Source organism: Otolemur garnettii, unplaced genomic scaffold (assembly GCF_000181295.1).
Source record: "Otolemur garnettii isolate 467f Iridium unplaced genomic scaffold, OtoGar3 scaffold00134, whole genome shotgun sequence".
Taxonomy (NCBI): Eukaryota; Metazoa; Chordata; class Mammalia; order Primates; family Galagidae; genus Otolemur; species Otolemur garnettii.
This window is the reverse complement of record NW_003852529.1, coordinates 1,990,146-2,008,122: the sequence shown is the minus strand read 5'-3', so window position 1 is coordinate 2,008,122 and position 17,977 is coordinate 1,990,146. Positions and strand designations below refer to the sequence as shown.

Genomic DNA, 17,977 nt, shown 5'->3' with positions numbered 1-17,977 from the left:
GTAGAAATATGAGACTAACCTAAGAAAACTTGAGCAAGATGAATTATTATGCTCTTACATGTTGCAATGTAGCGCTGTTATGCTAAATACAACAGTGTGATCACAGCAAGACGAATTAGAAGTGTTTACCTTCTGCATCCTAAAGTGCAGCATCGTTATAAGAAACACAGATGTGTGATTCCCCTGTTAAGTATTGTAAAAGCCGTGGATGTTAATTATAGTGCCCAGGACTGGTACACATACATAAACTGGTGATTACAAAGTACTTAAATGAACGAGCGCAACTTAGGACTGATGAAGTAATCTTAATAAGTGCTTTAACATATTTTTTTTATTTTGTTGGTTTTTAAAATTTTATTTATTTATTTATTTATTTTGCAGTTTTTGGACGGGGCTGGGTTAGAACCCACCACCTCCGGGATATGGAGCCAGCGGCCTACCCTTTTGAGCCACAGGCACCGCCCCTTTAATTTTTTTTTTATATAAGTCAGGAGAGGATGATTATTCTAGAGGCATGGCAAAGAAAGTGACTCACCACTTGGGGGAAAAATGTCATGTCTGTACCTATGATTTTATGTAAAAGTAAATTCCAGTGAACTGAATCTAAAATACTAAATAATAAAATATGCAAGGATGTGCAAGTACTCGTAGAATTTTGAGGTTACAATGAACTTTTAGGCATGGCTCCATAGATATAGACTATAAGGAATAAAGCTATATTTGGCCACATAAGTTATTAAAAGCCCTATACATGAAAAAAGCATTATAATCAGAGCAGAAGATCTTTTGTCATTCCTCTTTATTGGGTTTTGGATGCTATTACATGTAGCCGACAGAGTTAGACATCACTTCTGGATGTAGAATATTTTTTTGTAATAGTCACAATGATACTCTCTCTGGGTGTTTGCTGCATGTAGAAAGTGTTCTCAGCCTGTTATCTACTTTAGTGTGATCCTCACAGCTGTTCTGGGAGAGATGCTCTGGGCTGATCCTCTCTTTCCACATCAGAACAATACCTGGTAAGCAAAGAGCCTGGATTTGAGCTCCAGCAGCTATATTTTTAAGCATTGCTTTTTGTTGCTGTGGAGTGGACATACCACTTTTCAAGTGTATCTTTTATTATTTTTTTTAATTTATTATTATTATTTTTTGAGACAGAGTCTCATCCTTGGTAGAGTGCTGTGGCACTCACAGCAACCTCAAACTCTTGGGTTCAAGTGATCCTCTTGCCTCAGCCTCCCAAGCATCTGGGACTTCAGGCCCCTGCCATAATGCCCAGCTTTTTTTTTTTTTTTTTAAAGATGGTGAGAGCCGGGGTCTCACTCTGCCCGAGGCTGGTCTTGAACCTGAGCTCAGGCAATCCACCCACCTCAGCCTCCCAAGTCCGGGGATTACAGGCATGAGCATCTGTACTCTCAAGTGTATCTTTTAATTTGAACTTCACACCCATAGTTTTAGGTGTTCTCTCTAATGTTCTTCCTCCCTTCCTGGACTCTGTCCTGCCCCCACTTTGAAAGTCACTAGTATCAGCTGGGGTTTGGGACTCTTGTTCCACCTGTAATTGTTTCCCTAGAAGGAGTAGGTTAAAATGAGTATAGATTGAGCTTTATGTAGAGGAATAATTTAAGCTTTTTAAACAGGAAATAATGTCGATTACCTAAAAAAAAAAACCTGTATAGACCAAGTACAGGTTTGTTAACATCTCAAAGTGGCAGGCATATGGTGTGTCCTCTAGTTCAAGGATTGAATCTCCTTTTGCTTTCCAGATACTATGGCCAATTAGAGACCATTATTGATATAATAGTCATAAGGGGTTAGAAGGTGTAGAATGAGAATGAATCCCTTTTTTTTCTTTCTTTTTTTTTTTTTTTCCTGAAATAGGGTCTTCGTCTTTGCCCTGCCTAGAGTGCAGTGGGGATCGTAGCTCACTGCAGCCTCAAACTCCTGGGCTCAGGCAGTCCTTCTTCCTCAGCCTTTTTAGTAGCTGGGACTACGGGCACACACCGTCGTCATCATGCTCACCTACTTTTTCTGTCTTTTTTTTTTTTTTTTTTTTTTTAAGAGATGGGGATCCTGTTATGTTGCTCAGGCTGGTCTTGAACTTCTGCTCTCAAGTGATCCTTCCACTACAGCCTCCCAAAGTGCTAATATTATATACATGAGCCACCATACCCAGCCCACATGTGATTTCTTACTTGTCCCTTTAGCCCTTTAGACTTTGTGCTAACTTCCCTCAAGGTTTTATTGTACCCTCTTGTGGTTTATTATACTTTCTTCCTATCCCTTCTCCTTGGAGCTGGAAGTGTTGGTATAATGATTATTTATTAATAGTTGTATAATCAAGTATAGACATACATGGTCAATAACTTGAATTATTTGTTCTGAAATTATAGTAACTAAAATTACTTTACTTTGTTTCAAGATTTGAAGGCCATATAGAAATCTGCCCACCAGGCATGAGTCATTCAGCTTGTTCAGTCAACAAGAGTGTTCTGGAAGCCATCAGAGGAAGACTAGGGTCTTTTCATGAACTCCTGCTTGAGCCACCCAAGGTAAGGGAGCTTTACTGAGCATGCCTGGCCAGCCAGTAATTTGGTGTAAACAATCAATTGAAAGCATATGGACCTAGGGTGCAACAAAACTGGCTGTGATATGCATGTACAAAATATTTAAAAGACACACTACCATTTGCTTTTACTGCTTTTGAGCAGAGACTGAAGTAGGATTAAAATTATTAAATATTTATCTGCTTAAGAAACTCAATTTTTCATTCTTCTATAAATGCTTGGGTACTTACATGGCAGTAAAATAAGAAATTCACTTCTCATGGGCTATTCTTTTCACATCTTTGGGGTAAAGTTAGTCTTTCAGAAGCTGATCATTGAAACTGTTTTCTTAGTAGAGACCCAAGTTTCATTCTTACTCAGTCTGGTCTTGAACTCCTGAGCCCAAGCGATCCACCTCCCTCGGGCTCCCAGAGTGCTACAATTACAGAAGTGAGCCACTGGGCTCCACCTACGTGTTAATTTTCAAATGACCATTTACTCATTGGAAACCTATAAAAGAGCTTTGTGAACAGTCTTATCAGTGGGGTTCTGTTTCACCCTACCCCTTGGATTGGTACAGGTTTAGATTAGGTTAAAAGGCACTTACTTCTGGAATCCAGAGGAGAAGATTCAGTTCTGTGATAATTCTATTCCCAGCACCAGTTCTTTCACTTTTTTCTTCTGCCCTATACTGCGTATCATAGGATCCAATATCCTATATGGTGTGCATCTCTGGCTATCTACTGTGTGAGTTATTGGGAATTTAGAATACTGTTTTCTTGTTTCTAAATTATGTATTGGTTTATTTAACCATCTGGGGGAGAAGGGAGTCTAGTTAGCTTCCAGATCATGTTTTCAGGTGCCTGATGCCATCAGTGAGCAAGGAGTGGGCCTACCCCTGTGCTCAGGGTCCTCATCCTGCTGGTTCCACTCCAGCTGTGTCTTCCTCTGTGCATTAGCCGGTTGGGAGGGTATGGGCCACAGTGTGGGTGCTTACTCTCAGGAAAGGTGCTTAGCATCTTTCCTGCAGTCCTAGAAGAAGAATAGGGTAGTAAGAAAAGAAAAAATGATTTAGCAGAAGAGAACATCACAGGTGTAATACAGAGGTGGGAGAAGGTGTCTGAGGAAGAGCCCGGCCTATTTCTTAGGGGCCTACCCATCTTCCTTCTGGGTGGAAAAGCAGGCAGCTTCTGATTCAAAAAGCAAGGCAGTGTCTGGTTTTGACTTGTCTTCTGCTCCTAGATTTGAGGGGGTTCAGTTTGTACCTGATTTGACTGTGATACGGTGTGTCCATAGGTCCATGAAGCTTTTTCAGTATGTCCCTTAGAGCTGCCTTACATGGAGTAAAACTGTGAGCCTCAGGACTCCATGAGGATTTGAGAAGATAGAGCGGGAGGCGCTGTGTGGTAGGATGGGCGGGGAGGGTGACCTAACCAGGAGCAGGTGATTTGTCACCTTTTCCTGCAGACTTCTAGGGTACTGAAAGGTCTGCTTCTGTCTTTCGTGATTTCAAACTTTAGATACTCCCTTTGTGGACAGGAGCAGGTTTAGCTTGATCACATGTCAGGGTTGTGATCCAGAAGCAACTTTTGAATTGGTACTTTTATCACAGATTTGGCAAAGACTGAGGACTGCATTTCAAAACTAGCTGCTTAGATTTATGGTCAGTTTTGAAATATCCCATTACATGGTCTTGGCTAGCTTTCTGCTTTCTTCCCATGGCAGCTTGTAATGCGGGGGTGGGGGAACACCTTATTTCTTACAGTATTTGTTGTCTATGGAAATTCACTTGATCCCCCCACCACTTGATTATTTTATCATATCTTAAAGATGCCGATAGCAGTTTGGGATTTTCTTTCAGATATAGAATTTAGACCAAATTATTTGCAGGGTTAGTTAGCCTAGTGTTATGTTTTAGCACATACCCCTTTTGCTTATTTGTTGGTTTAAGTGGATTTAATTGGAAGCCTTTTTCTTCCTCAGAAGAGTGTAATGAAGACTACCTGGGGTGTGCTGGATCCTCCCGTGGGGAATACCCGGTTGACTGTGATTAGGTTGATATCCAGCCTGCTTCAAACCAATACCAGCAGTATAAATGGGGACCTCGTGGAGCTGAATAGCATTGGAGTCATATTGGTGAGATTAACCCTTAGACTTTAAATTTTCTCTGGAAATTTAATTCAGTTTACAACCTTACGGATTTATAGTATGTGTCAATGACTTTGCTTGCTCTGAGCATAAACAGTGTTTAATACAATTTTTTGCCTCGAGTTTATCATACGTGTTGAATGCTTATAATTGTTCAGAAGTTATTTATTGTTACTGTATGTAAAGGAATGTCTATAATACAGGATTTCAAAGATGATTAAGAGACATAGGACTTTCCTTGAGCTCCGTCTCACAAGCAAATGAGCAAAAGGGCAATCTTTTATCCTTATTCTGGTGGGTATATCTGAGGCTATGCAGGCTTTTGATTTAAGTCTGGATTCTTTCTTGAGATTGCTATTAATCTGCTAATCAATGGAAGGGACAATGGAAAGCCCCAGGAATTACCTGGGTTTCCTTAGCCCCTAACTTTCCCAGTTTCATGGTTTGTGCTTGGAAGTCACCAGCCCAGCTCTGGGCCCTGTGCCTCTCTGTCTTTTCCACCACTCCCAGCACAGAAGGGTTAACACGCCGTAGGTTTTATAAGACACTATGTCACATCATACTTCTGTGGGGGACCTGGGATGTGTCAGAGGAGGTGTTTGCTCAGTACATGATGGGCATTGTAGCGTTCACCTCATATATGCTGCTCGTGTGGTCCTCTGTCTAAGGTCCTTCTGTTTTAGATCATGCCTAGAGAGGGGATATGTCCATGGATGGCCAAGATTTGAACTCCCTACATTTCAAGCCCATACATGCTGTATCTACCCCTGTGATTCCTAATATCACTGAAATATTTTTAGTTAAGTTTTGGCTTTGGGTTAAATGACCTATCAATATAGAGCATAGAAAGCAGGAACAACTTAGTAAAAGAGAGGAAACTTTAAAGGATTATAGTTTCTTTGGTAGCATAATTATTATCCTCAGGGGACAGAGTTTGCTCTACCCTGTGCCTAGGATATTAAGTTCTGGGAATATAATTGGCTCCTGCCTCTGGCACTCTCCTTGAAGTTATTGGTTGCTATTCTTTGATTTTCATTAATAGAAAGTATACAACTATTGTCAATTTATTCCATTGTTAGTAATTTTATTTATTCTTTTCTTTAATTTTATTGTTAGTTTGTTACCCAGGCTGGAGTGCTGTGGCACAATCATAGCTCAACTTCAAACTCCCCGGATCAACTGATCCTCCCACTGTAGCCTCCCAGGTAGCTAGGACTGCAGGTACTTCACACCACCACATTTGGCTAACGTTTAGATGTTTTATAGTGGTAGGTCTTGCATTATTCTCCTGGCTTGTCTTGAATTTCTGGGTCAAGCAATCTTCCTGCCTTGGCCTTCCAAAGTGCTGGGATCACACACATGACTACGAGAGGGGTCATTAATTATTACTTTTTCATTTTATGATTAGATAACCAAACTCAGCTATATCCTAAATACAGACTTTATGCATTTTGTGCTTTTATAAGTTGTCTTTCCTTTTTCAAATGCTTTTACCTTTTCAGGTAAATTGGGAAACCTTGTGCTTGGCAGGAAATTCTTGTGAACACCTCTTGCAGCTCATTTGTTTTTGCTGATAGTTCTAGGAGTCTCTGAGCCCAGAGAGCTAGTCCTCTGTGAGTTAAGAGCACTGTCTCCGGGGTGTCTGCCTCTCTCCCCCATGTTGCACCTAGCACATTGCCCTGCACAAAAGCCACCAGTAAATATTCAGTCAAGCAAAATGAAGTTCTTTGAAAATTATTGAAAATCTACTAAGTTTTTGTTGGTTTGAAAACAAAATTTTCAGGAAATTAAACTATTATCTTTATAATGTTTATTGTTCTACTAGATTTAGGCAAACTCTGGCTTGTTGAGTGAGTAAATGCCCTATCATTTAGGCTTTCAAGTGGTGTTTTAAACCTGTAACATACACTATTTTTCCCCTTACCTGAAGGGGATGCCTTCCAAGACCCGCACTGGATCCCTGACACCCACAGATGGGAAGCCTGTATATACACTATGTTCTTTCCATTAAAATTTAATCTTTATTATAAAGTAGGCAGAAGAAGAGGTTAACAATAGCTCACAGTACTAGAACAGCTGTAACAATATACGGTCATAACATTACATGAATATGGTCTTTTTCTTTCTCAGTGTATCTTACTGTACTATATTCACCTACTTCGAAAACACAGAAAGTAGGACTGGTTCAGTAAGGAGTGCTGTAAATTTGTGTTTGTTTTGATTGTTCCTGTTGCAGTGAGAGCACATCATTTTCACTTTAAACTATTAAATCACTGATCTGCAAATGTATTAAAGTAGAGGCTTACACACTGAGAAGTAGAACTGAATAAAAGGAAACATTTTCTTTTTTGTAGGACATGTTCTTCAAATACACGTGGAATAACTTTTTGCATACACAAGTGGAAATTTGTATTGCACTGATTCTTGCAAGTCCTTTTGAAAACACAGAAAATGCCACAATTACTGATCAAGACGCCACTGGTGACAATTTGTTATTAAAACATGTAAGCTTTTGTTTGCTCTCATTTCTTGCATATTCTCCTGGTTAAAGCAATTTTCCACTTCAGTATGAAATAAATTGACGTTTAAGGGCGTGAGGATAGGTTTTGGAGTCTAAATGTGTAACTGTCACATATTCATTACACTTCTAACTAAATATTCTATAAACCAAATCCTAGACTGTTGGCTGTTAAATGAACTGTCTTTAGGAAAATAATCAATGTGGCCTGCTTATTTGGCAAAATTAATAAGTTTATAGATAATTAAATCTTTTGGAAAGAAAAAGAACTATAGAAATGAAAATACTTGCAGAAAGATTGGAGCAATTACTTGGCATACCGAGGTGTCATTTCTGGTGCCTATGATTGAAAGTTGGGAGAAGTGAGCTTTGTGCATTGTTGAATGTCTCTTTGGGGGGTCTCTTTTCTGTCGAATATGAAGTGATTTTACCAAATCAGTCATCATATTTCTTCCTGCTCTGTAGTTCTGTGGTTCTGTCACCTTTTTTGGCTTGGTTTCCTTGGTAAGGAAAGGCCATGTAGATGGGGAGACAGATGACAACTCACTAAAACTGGCTTTGCGTATTTCAGTATTGCAGCCCGTGGTCGTTGTCACTGTCTTGCAGAATTTTGGCAAGACACGCCTGTGTTTAATGCTAATGCAGTAATGTGAGTGCATCTGGAAGTAAGTGTTGTTAACATTTTAAAAGTATGAATATTACTTCAGATTCCAAGTTAAAGTTTGCCAAGTAATTCCATTTTAACTGTGGTCAGCATCTGTATTTCTGAGCAAATTTTCATGGCTAATGAAATCTGGCTTTGCATTAGGTCACCTGGTATGCCTCTAACTCTGTGTTTCCAGTAGATGCACTGTTGAGGGGGGATCCTCGTTTTAACTCTGCAGTGCTTGGAGGGTCTATAGTAAACGTGCTATCACATGGCACCTGGTTTAACCAGCACTTCACAGCTACATGTAGCTTACTTGGTTATATGCTTACTATTACTGTTTGACCTAGAGTTCTAGTTCACTTTAAAATTTTGATGTTTTAACATTTACATAAATGTTAACTGGAATATTCTTTTTATTTAGCTTTTCCAAAAATGTCAATTAATAGAACGAATACTTGAAGCCTGGGATATGAATGAGAAGAGACAGTAAGTAAATTGTTTATTGAAAGGAATCAGTTTGGTTTATAATTTGAAGAAAATGTCTCCCATTGTTCTAGTCAGAGAAAAATGAAAATAATTACTGATACCAACCATTTGGCAATTTCAACAGTTCTCCCAGGACTTCTGGATCATTATGTTGTAGCAGATGTTTTTGCAATAATTTACTTACCTCTTCTTGGAGGAAAACCAAGGAGTTGGCAGTACTCCCCACCGTGTGCTGCCTCTGCCATTTCCAGTCCTTGTTGAATGGCTGTTTTTCTGAGAATACTGTAGAGTTGAATGAAAATAGTTATAAGTTAAACTGAAGTCCTCTTCTGTGATGATTTAACTTCACATATTTGTCCTGCTCACCTTCCGCTCAGAGCAGAACAAGTTGCTTGTTCTCATTGTGGAGAAGAGTTGCTTCATGTCTAGAACTAGAGGGGGAAAATGGCTTAATAATTTTAGAAAATCCTGTTAGCGGATTGGCATGGTTGTATGAAGTATTAGTTGACATATGTAAGTAGCTTTGTCACACAGTACTTTTTCACAGGGGTGTTGTCTATAACATGCATTCCTCTCTGACACCCTGAGAGCTTTTATGACACTCCTAGATTTGGAAGCAGGTGGTATAGGCTGTTATTTGGAAACCATCCTCAAGGCATGCCTTTTACATTTATTCTAAAGTCAGGTTTATTGAGATATAACTCTCACATGGCAGAACTCATCCATTTTAGAATATAGTGCTCAGAATTCTGACTGCTGCAGGAAGTCACATAATCACCACCATAATCAAGACAAAATATTTCCATTGCCCCAGAAAGTTGTCCCATGGTCCTTTCCCAGGAGGTTTTTTCCCTGTTTCATGCCATTTATTTTGGACAGCACACCCCCTTACCACTATTGAATGGGGTAGTGAACGTACTGACCTTACTTAAAGATAAATGAGAGAAGAATAAGGGTTTGAGGAATAAGCCAATGCATTGAGGCCCACCACACATGCCTTACTTCAGCTTTCCTTCCCAGTCTAGCCCCTGACATTACTCCTCCCTCCCCTGAAGCTCTCCGTGCTCTCACACATGGTCCCAGCTTGCTTTCCATCATGCTGCTGTTAGCATCAGTTCCTTTACTGGAAACACCTGCCTTCCTCTCAGCTCCGTTCAGTCTTTACTTGTTCACATCTTGCTGTTCCAGATCTAGTGGAAGAGCTCTACTTCACACACGGCCTGCCCTAACACACCCTTACCTCTGGAAGTTGTGTGAATTCAGTGCTGCGGCACAGTGCCTGCCCTGGCCCTGGCATTGAGCAAGTACGCAGCATACTGGGCTGACTTAACTCCATCTCCCCTTGCAGAACATAAAGCCTGCCTGGGTGAGGCCTGGGAAGTATTAAAAGATTACAGCAATCATTTATTAAAAATATTTATCTGCTTCTATTTATGCAAATAATTTTAATGCAACATTAAATAGGGCATCTTTCCCATTGCTCCCAATGTTTCATCCCTCTGCTGCTGTAGGCCCAGGAGTTTTCTTGCTGTGTGGCTCTGTTCACATTTACTAGTGGTCTCCAGGAGAGCTAGATGACTCATGGGCGGTGTCAGCTTTACTTTGTGAGGTTTGATGTTTTTTTAAAATTGCTTAATAAGCACTACTAATGTTTTGATTTGACTTTTATGTGAGAAATTGGCAAGGGGCTAGTATTGGTGGACCTCAGGTACGTTCTTCCAAGTGGAGCTCCTTTGGGGTGCTGTGTGTGGCCCACTTGGTATCTCTGGTTATATGTCTGACCCTGGGGCCTTCCTGACTTCCTGTTCTCTCCATCTCCTCATCTGCCCAGGGCTGAGTTATCCTTTGCACTCTGCTCTCCCTGCGAGGCCCATCTTCTACAGGCTTAGAGAGTAATACTCCCCCCATGTGGAGGGTCTTGAAGGAGCTTTTCCAGTGTTTCCTAAAGCACTTTGGAAGCCCTGGGCCAACTTTGAAGTGGACCTTTGTTTTTACCTGTGGGCTTTAGGGAGCTTGGAAAAGTAATAAAGAAGTTGTGGTGGGCGGTGTCTGTGGCTCAAGGAGTAGGGTGCCAGCCCTATATACTGGAGGTGGCAAACCCAGCCCCGGCCAAAAACTGCAAAAAAAAAAAAAAAAGTTGTTGTGGTATGAACACTTGACTTGGCTCTTTGGATCTTACTGTAGAACTGAAAGAGGCTCTTATCAACACAGCTGAGGTAGCTCTACACCTTCTGACCCTAAGGTATCCCCAGACCTTCTAAGGGCTTGCAGGCAGGCCCTCAAGCACAGGATGATTGGGTTTTTGTTTGTTTTTAGTGGCTCCTCCAACATTTTTCTCCCTCTAAACAGAAATCTCTTCAGTTGGTTCCTTGCTCTCTACAATCAAAAACCTTTAGTTTTCTATAAGGAATTTCAAGTATTGGCACTTTGTATAGTCAGAGAAATCACATTGACATGAAAACTTTCTCTAAATGTAAACATTGATCATGATTGGGAAGATTAGACCGTAGATGGGGAAAAGAAAGAAGACTAAGTTTATCTGTCTCTGATGAATGGGTAAGCCAGCCATGGTGGCTCACATATGTAATCCCAGCACTTTGGAAGGCTGATGGTGGGTGGATCACTTATGCCAGGAGCATAGGGGAGAGCCTGTCTCTATAAAAAATAATTTTAAAAATTAGCTGGGCATGGCAGTGTGCACCTATAGTCTTAGCTACTCAAGACTCTGAGGCAGGAGGATTGCTTAAGCCTAAGAATTCACAGTGAGCTATGCTTTCATCACTGTACTCTAGCCTGGGTGATAGAGCCATCTCTCTCTCTCTCTCTCCATATATACACACACTTTTTTTTTTTTTTTTTTTTGATGAATGGGCAAGTACCAGTTGACTGCCTTTCTTGTCATGGCCAAGTCCTTAAATCAGCCAATATCTTAACTTGAGATATGTCATTGATAGAGAATTATTTCTGTTAAAATTGGTATGACTAGTTTGATATCTTTTAAGAAAGTGAAACAGCAGAATTTCTCACCTCAGTTCCTTATAATCTGATTGAAGTTCAAAAAATAATTTTATGAAAAAAAAGTATAAAGGGAAGTCATAGTAACACTAAGAATGTTTGGTCTTTTTAAAATAATATGTTATTGACAGTTAACGATTGTTTTCTATACGTGAATAAACCGTCCTCTTCCATGAGACTACCATGTCGTCTTTGAATTAGGTGACTTGAGACACACACCCTAGTCTGACCGGTAACACACTGGCATTCTCCTTTCTTTTTCCTTCCCTTTCTGTCCATTGTTACCTTCTTCAGTGCCCTTCATTTTCAGAATGATGGTTAAGAATCGTGGTGATTTACCAAGTTTCATCACTCCGGTAGGAATCTGAATGTTTATACTTTCCCTATTGTCAGGGCTGAGGGAGGAAGACGGCACGGTTACATGGGACACCTGACAAGGATAGCTAACTGCATCGTGCATAGCACTGATAAGGGCCCCAACAGCGCATTGGTACAGCAGCTTATCAAAGGTAAGTTGACGAAATTTACGTTTTTGTTGAATCAGAGAAAACCTTAAAGAGTGAAGTAGAAATATGTGTAGTGTTTTAAATAACTTAGTGGAGTTTCTTTATATTTTGCAGTTTATTTTTTTGAGGTTCCTTAGAGTGTGTTTGAACAGTGTACTTCTTAGATCCATCTCTTGATATTTCCATAGGCCTTTTAGTAAACATTGTGGGCTTGGCTGACTTCAGCATACTTGAGTCTCTAATACCCTTCTTCTTCTTCTTTTTTTTGAGACAGAGTCTCACTATGTTGCCCTCAGTAGAGTGCCATAGTGTCACACCTCACAGCAACCTCAAACTCTTGGGTTTAAGTGAGTCTCTTGCCTCAGCCTCCCAAGTAGCTAGGACTACAAGTGCCCGCCACAACGCCCAGCTATGTTTTTGTTGTTGTTTTGCAGGCCTGGGCCAGGTTCAAACCCACCAGCCCTGATGCATGTGGCCAGCGCCCTAACCACTGACCTATGGGCGCCAAGCCTCCAATATCGTTCTTAAAGAGCCTTGCTCAGTGAAATGTTCTTTTGTGTATTTTGAGCTCAGAGTACTCATATGCTAGCAATTGAGCCTCTTGAGCTATAATTATTCTTTTTCTTTTCAAGGCCTTTATATAGCCTACAAATTAAGTTTCTTTACATATTAAGGCATTCATCAGCATTTTTTTTTTTTGTCATCTCTAGCACTAATATGATCAGTTTGGGCTTATAGAGGACTCTTGCGTTATTAGCATTTCAATTTAATTAGCCCAATGTTACTTCAAAGAAACTATGTGGATGCCTTTTACAATGGTACCTGGGCCCTGAGTCCATCTCTTCCAATGTGAGAGAGAGTACCAGGAGCTCTGAGCACTTCCAGATTTCTGCCAGTGATGTTGCTAGTCCTGAGCCTTACTCTGCATGTGGAAAACCTTATGTATCTGTGGTACAGGATTCATTCAGAGTTAACTTGTTAAATATATTTTACCAGTGTGAGCTGCTGTTTTTCTCTTAAGAATGTTTGTTCAAGAAGCTGTTACCTGTGAATGTGCATTAAAAGCACACTTGTCACCAGGAACAAGACAGATGGAGTTTGCCCACTGTGTTTCATTTCTTGAGAGAGGTATGGGAGGTATAGTTTATCTTTGTGTCTCCAGCCAAGGAGAAATGGCTAAAGTACTATGATATTTTTGAGTATTTTTTTGAGTTTTTGAGATCTTACTTCCCAGGTAGTACGTGTGTGTGCCCGAGTATGCACAGATACATGAGGGTTTAAACCAGAATTTAGGAGAGTTTAAACCAGAAACCTTAGCCTAATAAGGCCTCTAAAAATACAGCCATGGTTTCATATTCTCAGAAAAGTAATTGTGTATCCTGTTCTTTAAAATATCTCTAGGAAGTGTAATTTCTCTCTTGCATATGTATCATGACATCTGGGAAACATCTGACCGCAATTTGAGAAGCCAGTTTGAGTTCCACGGAGCATGGTGGTACCAATCATAATATCTCAAGAAAGCGTTCAGGAGCTGTCATTTGCAGCACTTTCTAAACTTGCCTGACCGTGAAAAAAGATGCGCCCCTGCGCTTTTTTGAAAGAGCTTGTTGGAAACATACTTTTTAGGTTAGATTTCTGCCAAAATATTTTTAGAAACTTGAGTTCACAGAGCAGCTTAGGGCTCCTGGCCTAATCAAGCCTACACTGTTGGGGAAGGGAGTTCTGGTTTCTGCAAGTTCATGAGGTTTAGGGTGTGGAGGCTTAATGACAGTATTCCTCTAAGAGTACTGGCCTGGCTGTCACCATTTACTCAGCTGATCAGGCCTGCTCACCAGTGATGAACTAGGTGAGCAGGCCCACTCCCGGATTACCTGTCTACTTTATCTATGCGGAGGTCAGGGTGGTGATACTTTATCTACTGTTTACTTTATCTATGTGGAGTACTTAATTTATCACTGTGGTGATAATGCTTTTTTTCTTTTCTCACTCTGAAGATCTTCCTGACGAAGTCAGAGAGCGATGGGAGACCTTCTGTACAAGCTCCTTAGGAGAAACTAACAAGAGGAACACGGTAGATCTAGTAGGTTTTACAAGGTTGCATTTGTATTTTTTTCAGTGCTCTTAGTCTTTGCCCATTTTTTCAGAAAGATGTAAAAAGTCTTCCATTTGTCCTAGTAATTGGGAGCCAACGATAAGTTCATGTCTATTTACCAGGAAGAGAGGTCAGTATTCACACGATTCTCACTAATTTGTCTAGTCAACTCCTAATTACTTGCATGGGATAACGAAAAGGTCCTGAAGAGCTACTGATTGCTACTTCACATCTTACTTAGTTTCTATTTCCCTCAGTGGCCTGCTGCCTGAGCAGCTCAACAGAGCAGCCCCAGCCTGCCTTTAGTTTGCCCGGGTTTGTTGCACCATGTTCAGATCACTTTGGGTGCTCAGGGAGCCTAAATAGCCCTTTGAAGATTTTCTGATGTTATTGAGTTGGCTTTACTCTCGTTTTAGATCATCCCCAGTGGGGAAACATTTTGCCGATGACTTTGAAACCCCAGCTTTATAATTTTTAACAGAATTGGTACTTTTAGTTAGGGAATAATGGCATTGATAATTTTTTTTAAATTATATTGGACTTTGGAACGTATTTTTTATTTTTTTGCTGTATTAAATTTTCAGGTAAGTATTGCTTTCTTTTTAAAGATGGGGAAAGCATTTCCTTTTATAAGTATATGTCAGCTGATAAAAAGATAGCTTTTGATTGTCTTGATAGAAGTAGTGCTTAACTCTACATTGAAGTATTGGTGTCTGGCATTTAACTCTATATTTGAAAATTAACAGCTGCAAACTTCAATTTCTCATATATATTAACACCTCAACTGTTAGGAATTCAATTAGCTGGCAGTCTCATCTGTTCAAATATAACTTAGAAACAAGAAAATAGGCTTCAAAAGCTACAGAGCAGTCATGAGAAGGACCATCCTGCGACACATTCCCTGAGGGGCTTGTAGATTATCTACAAAATCTGGTTCCTTTTTTCAGAATTTGACAAGAGAAGTGGGTTAATGGCTTTTTTTAGGAAGTATTAGAGTTGGAAGAATTATAACATTGAGATAACTATAAAAGGGGAGCTGTATAGAGCCAAAATTTAAATAGCATCTCCTTGTATTACAGCCCAACAGAAAAGTTAACATTTATTCTGACAGCCCTGGGTCATCAAAGAAGGGATAAGTCATTTTTAATGAACATGTGACCCACTCTAGATAGTTTTATGCATTTTCCCCAATTGGTTAAAATAAAAAACTTTTTAATTTTAGACATTTTTTTATTGATTCATTTGTAGGCAGTGTCACTTTTAAGGAAATTTTTGTCATGTTTCTTATTTATAAAGGAATATTTAGTAATGCTAATTTATAATTTTGTTGGGGAAACTTCTTTTGAAATTAGCCTTTGATTTCAAAGGTAGAAGTCAAAAATGGTCAGTTAAACTTGTTATTAGGCTTTAAAAAATATCCTGAGGTAACCCAGGCAGATTTATTTTGTGAGCACATTGCAATTTAGATAAAGTCAGGTGCTGTACATGACACCTGTCAGTACATCTGCCCTGTGATCGTGTACAAGTTTTATTATGTGTGTCTGCATGGAGGGGTGTGGGCCTGCAGTGAAAACTAAGTGTTCAGCCCCTTGTAGATATTTACACCTATGTTGGAAAGAACCATGATGGGCTCCATCTGTCACTCAGATTGGAGCTGAGTTCTCCTTTGCTTGCTGCACTTCTTGCCATCATACTTGGACTCCATACACAACCCACACTTAAGCAAAATAATAAGTTGGCTTATATAGCAAAGGTAGTCAGATTTATAGAGCCCTCTTCACGTTGCTGACATCTCCTGTTGAGTTAGCTCCACTCCATTATGCTTTCTGTTGAGAATTTCAGGTTAATCTTAAGATCTCTTTGATTCTCTGGTCTCAAAACTTTTCTTAAGGGGGCAAGACATTATTAATAGAGGGACTTCACCCAGCAAATTCCAGTGTAACCTGGCTCATTGTACCTCAATGATTCCCAAAAAAATTAAAAAAAAAATACAACTTAAACACCACCTCCATTCAGTCTTAACCCTTCCAGTGGGTAGCTGTACCTGTGGTATTTTGAGAGCTGCACATGCTCCAGGTGTTTAAAGGGCTTACACATTGGTCTGTGTCTCCAAAGGCATTTTAAGTGCGTCCTCCAGGCCCTTCATTTTCCTGCCCAGATGGTTTTCAAGTTTTATTTCAGTGGCGTTAGATATCATGTTCCAGGAAAAATAAACTATTGTAATTATTATAAACAAACTTGTCAATACAGTAGGCCTCACCCTTGCAAAATGGCAAAGGGTGCCCTTGTGTGAAATGTGGTGCACTTACTGCCTAACGCATCTAGCTTAAGGGGGGGTGGCATGTGCCTATAGTCCCAGCTACGTGGGAGACTGAGGTGGGAGGATCACTTGAGCCTATGAGTTTCAGGCTACTGTGCAACCCCTTCTAGCCAGAGCAACCGAGCAAGATCCTGTCTCAAAAGAGAAAGCAAATATGCACATTTGACTTGGCAAGACTGTTCCTGTATACTTGTTACTTTTTGTTGTATTTGCTTATTCTTAGTGATTTATTGATTTTCTTTAATTCAGTGAATATTTGAGTGCCTGTGATGTGCCAGACATTGAAAATAATAATACTATACTAGATTGGCGAAAATCCCTGCTCCAACGTAGATGGATAAACAAATGCATAGGAGACACAGGCACACACGTGAGCAGTGTGTGTCATATATAGCCATGTGCCATATAGCATTTTGGTCCACAACAGTCTGTATATACAATTGTGTTCCCATAAGGTTAGAAAACTATTTTTACTGTACTTTGTCTATGTCTAGATACACAGATACTTTCCATTGTGTTACAACTGCTTGTAGTATTCTGTAACTTTGTGTACAGGTTTGTAGCCTAGGAGCAGTAGGTAGTGCCATCAAGGTTTGTATAGGTTTGTACATTTGATGTCCAAGTGACTGCACAGTCACCTTCTCAGACCATATCTCCATGATGGAGTGATACATGACTGTTTATTGATGGTGAGTGCCAAGGAGGAGAAACAGGGGAGAGAGTTAGGGAGCGTTTAAGGCATAAGTACAAGTGAAAATTGGGTGGTCGAGGAAAATCTTGATGAGAAGGTAACATTTGTTTTTGTGGCGACTGCGGGGAGGGAGCAAGGAAGCAAGAGCAGAGGCCTTGAGTCTCGGTGGTTCCCGGTGTGTGCCGGGATTGGCGTGGTGTCCAGGATGGATGTAACAGACGGGTAAGATGTAAAGCAAGGACAAGATGATGGGAGGCCAGAGGTACAGAAAAGCCACATTTGCACAGCTTTTTGGTTCACATTGAGCACTTTGATTTTTGATCATAGTGAGATGAGAAGTCAGATTTTGAACTAAAAAGTGACATGATTTGATGCACTTTTCTGAAAGATGACTGCACCTGGTGGGTTGAGAACAGACTGATGTGCGATGGGTTGTAAGCTGGGATTCTGGTGAGCTGCCTGGTGAGGGGCTGTGGTGCTCTTGGCTCTAGGATAGGAGACTTGCTGAGGAATGATGGGGTTTTAGGTTACACTTTGAAGACAGAGTAGTAGATAGAGAGGGTGGGGGATAGCAGAAACAAGAGGACTAAGAAGAGTTAAGGTTTACTGGGCTGGACGTGCCTCAGGAGGAGTGTCTCTGCAAGTGTAGATCAGGCTCGGTTGTGTACACATCCAGGTGGTGAACTGGTGAGACTCTGATTAGCAAGTGTCCCCACAGGTAAAAGTCTTTTTAGCTTATTTTATTAATGACAATTTCAGACAGGGATGGAGGGTAGAATCAGAATCACATCTTCCATCAACATAATTGTGAAAGTGTGTATGCATTGTGTATTTATAAATAATAACTTGCTAAACCTAATTTTCTCTTGGAGACAAATTTTAAATACCTCCCAGAATTGCTTTGAGTATACAATTTAAGAAGGAAATATAAAGGGGGCCATAATGTCTGGCATATAGTAGTTGTTCAACAAAAGTTAGTTTCCTTCTTATCTTTAATGAGTGGTAA

General features: G+C 40.2%; 1 protein-coding gene across 10 annotated transcripts in view; it reads left to right on the top strand.

Moving 5' to 3' along the window:
• The window catches only part of PPP6R3 (protein phosphatase 6 regulatory subunit 3), a 148,777-nt gene that overhangs the window by 94,897 nt on the left and 35,903 nt on the right, over nucleotides 1-17,977 (top strand). For all 10 annotated transcript variants that reach the window (XM_003798298.3, XM_003798299.3, XM_023518320.1 and 7 more), the window contains 6 exons: nucleotides 2,423-2,552; nucleotides 4,530-4,682; nucleotides 7,049-7,198; nucleotides 8,283-8,347; nucleotides 11,756-11,871; nucleotides 13,863-13,948. In XM_003798298.3, the coding sequence (XP_003798346.1) occupies nucleotides 2,423-2,552; nucleotides 4,530-4,682; nucleotides 7,049-7,198; nucleotides 8,283-8,347; nucleotides 11,756-11,871; nucleotides 13,863-13,948 (700 nt within the window). The remainder of the gene's footprint in view (nucleotides 1-2,422; nucleotides 2,553-4,529; nucleotides 4,683-7,048; nucleotides 7,199-8,282; nucleotides 8,348-11,755; nucleotides 11,872-13,862; nucleotides 13,949-17,977) is intronic.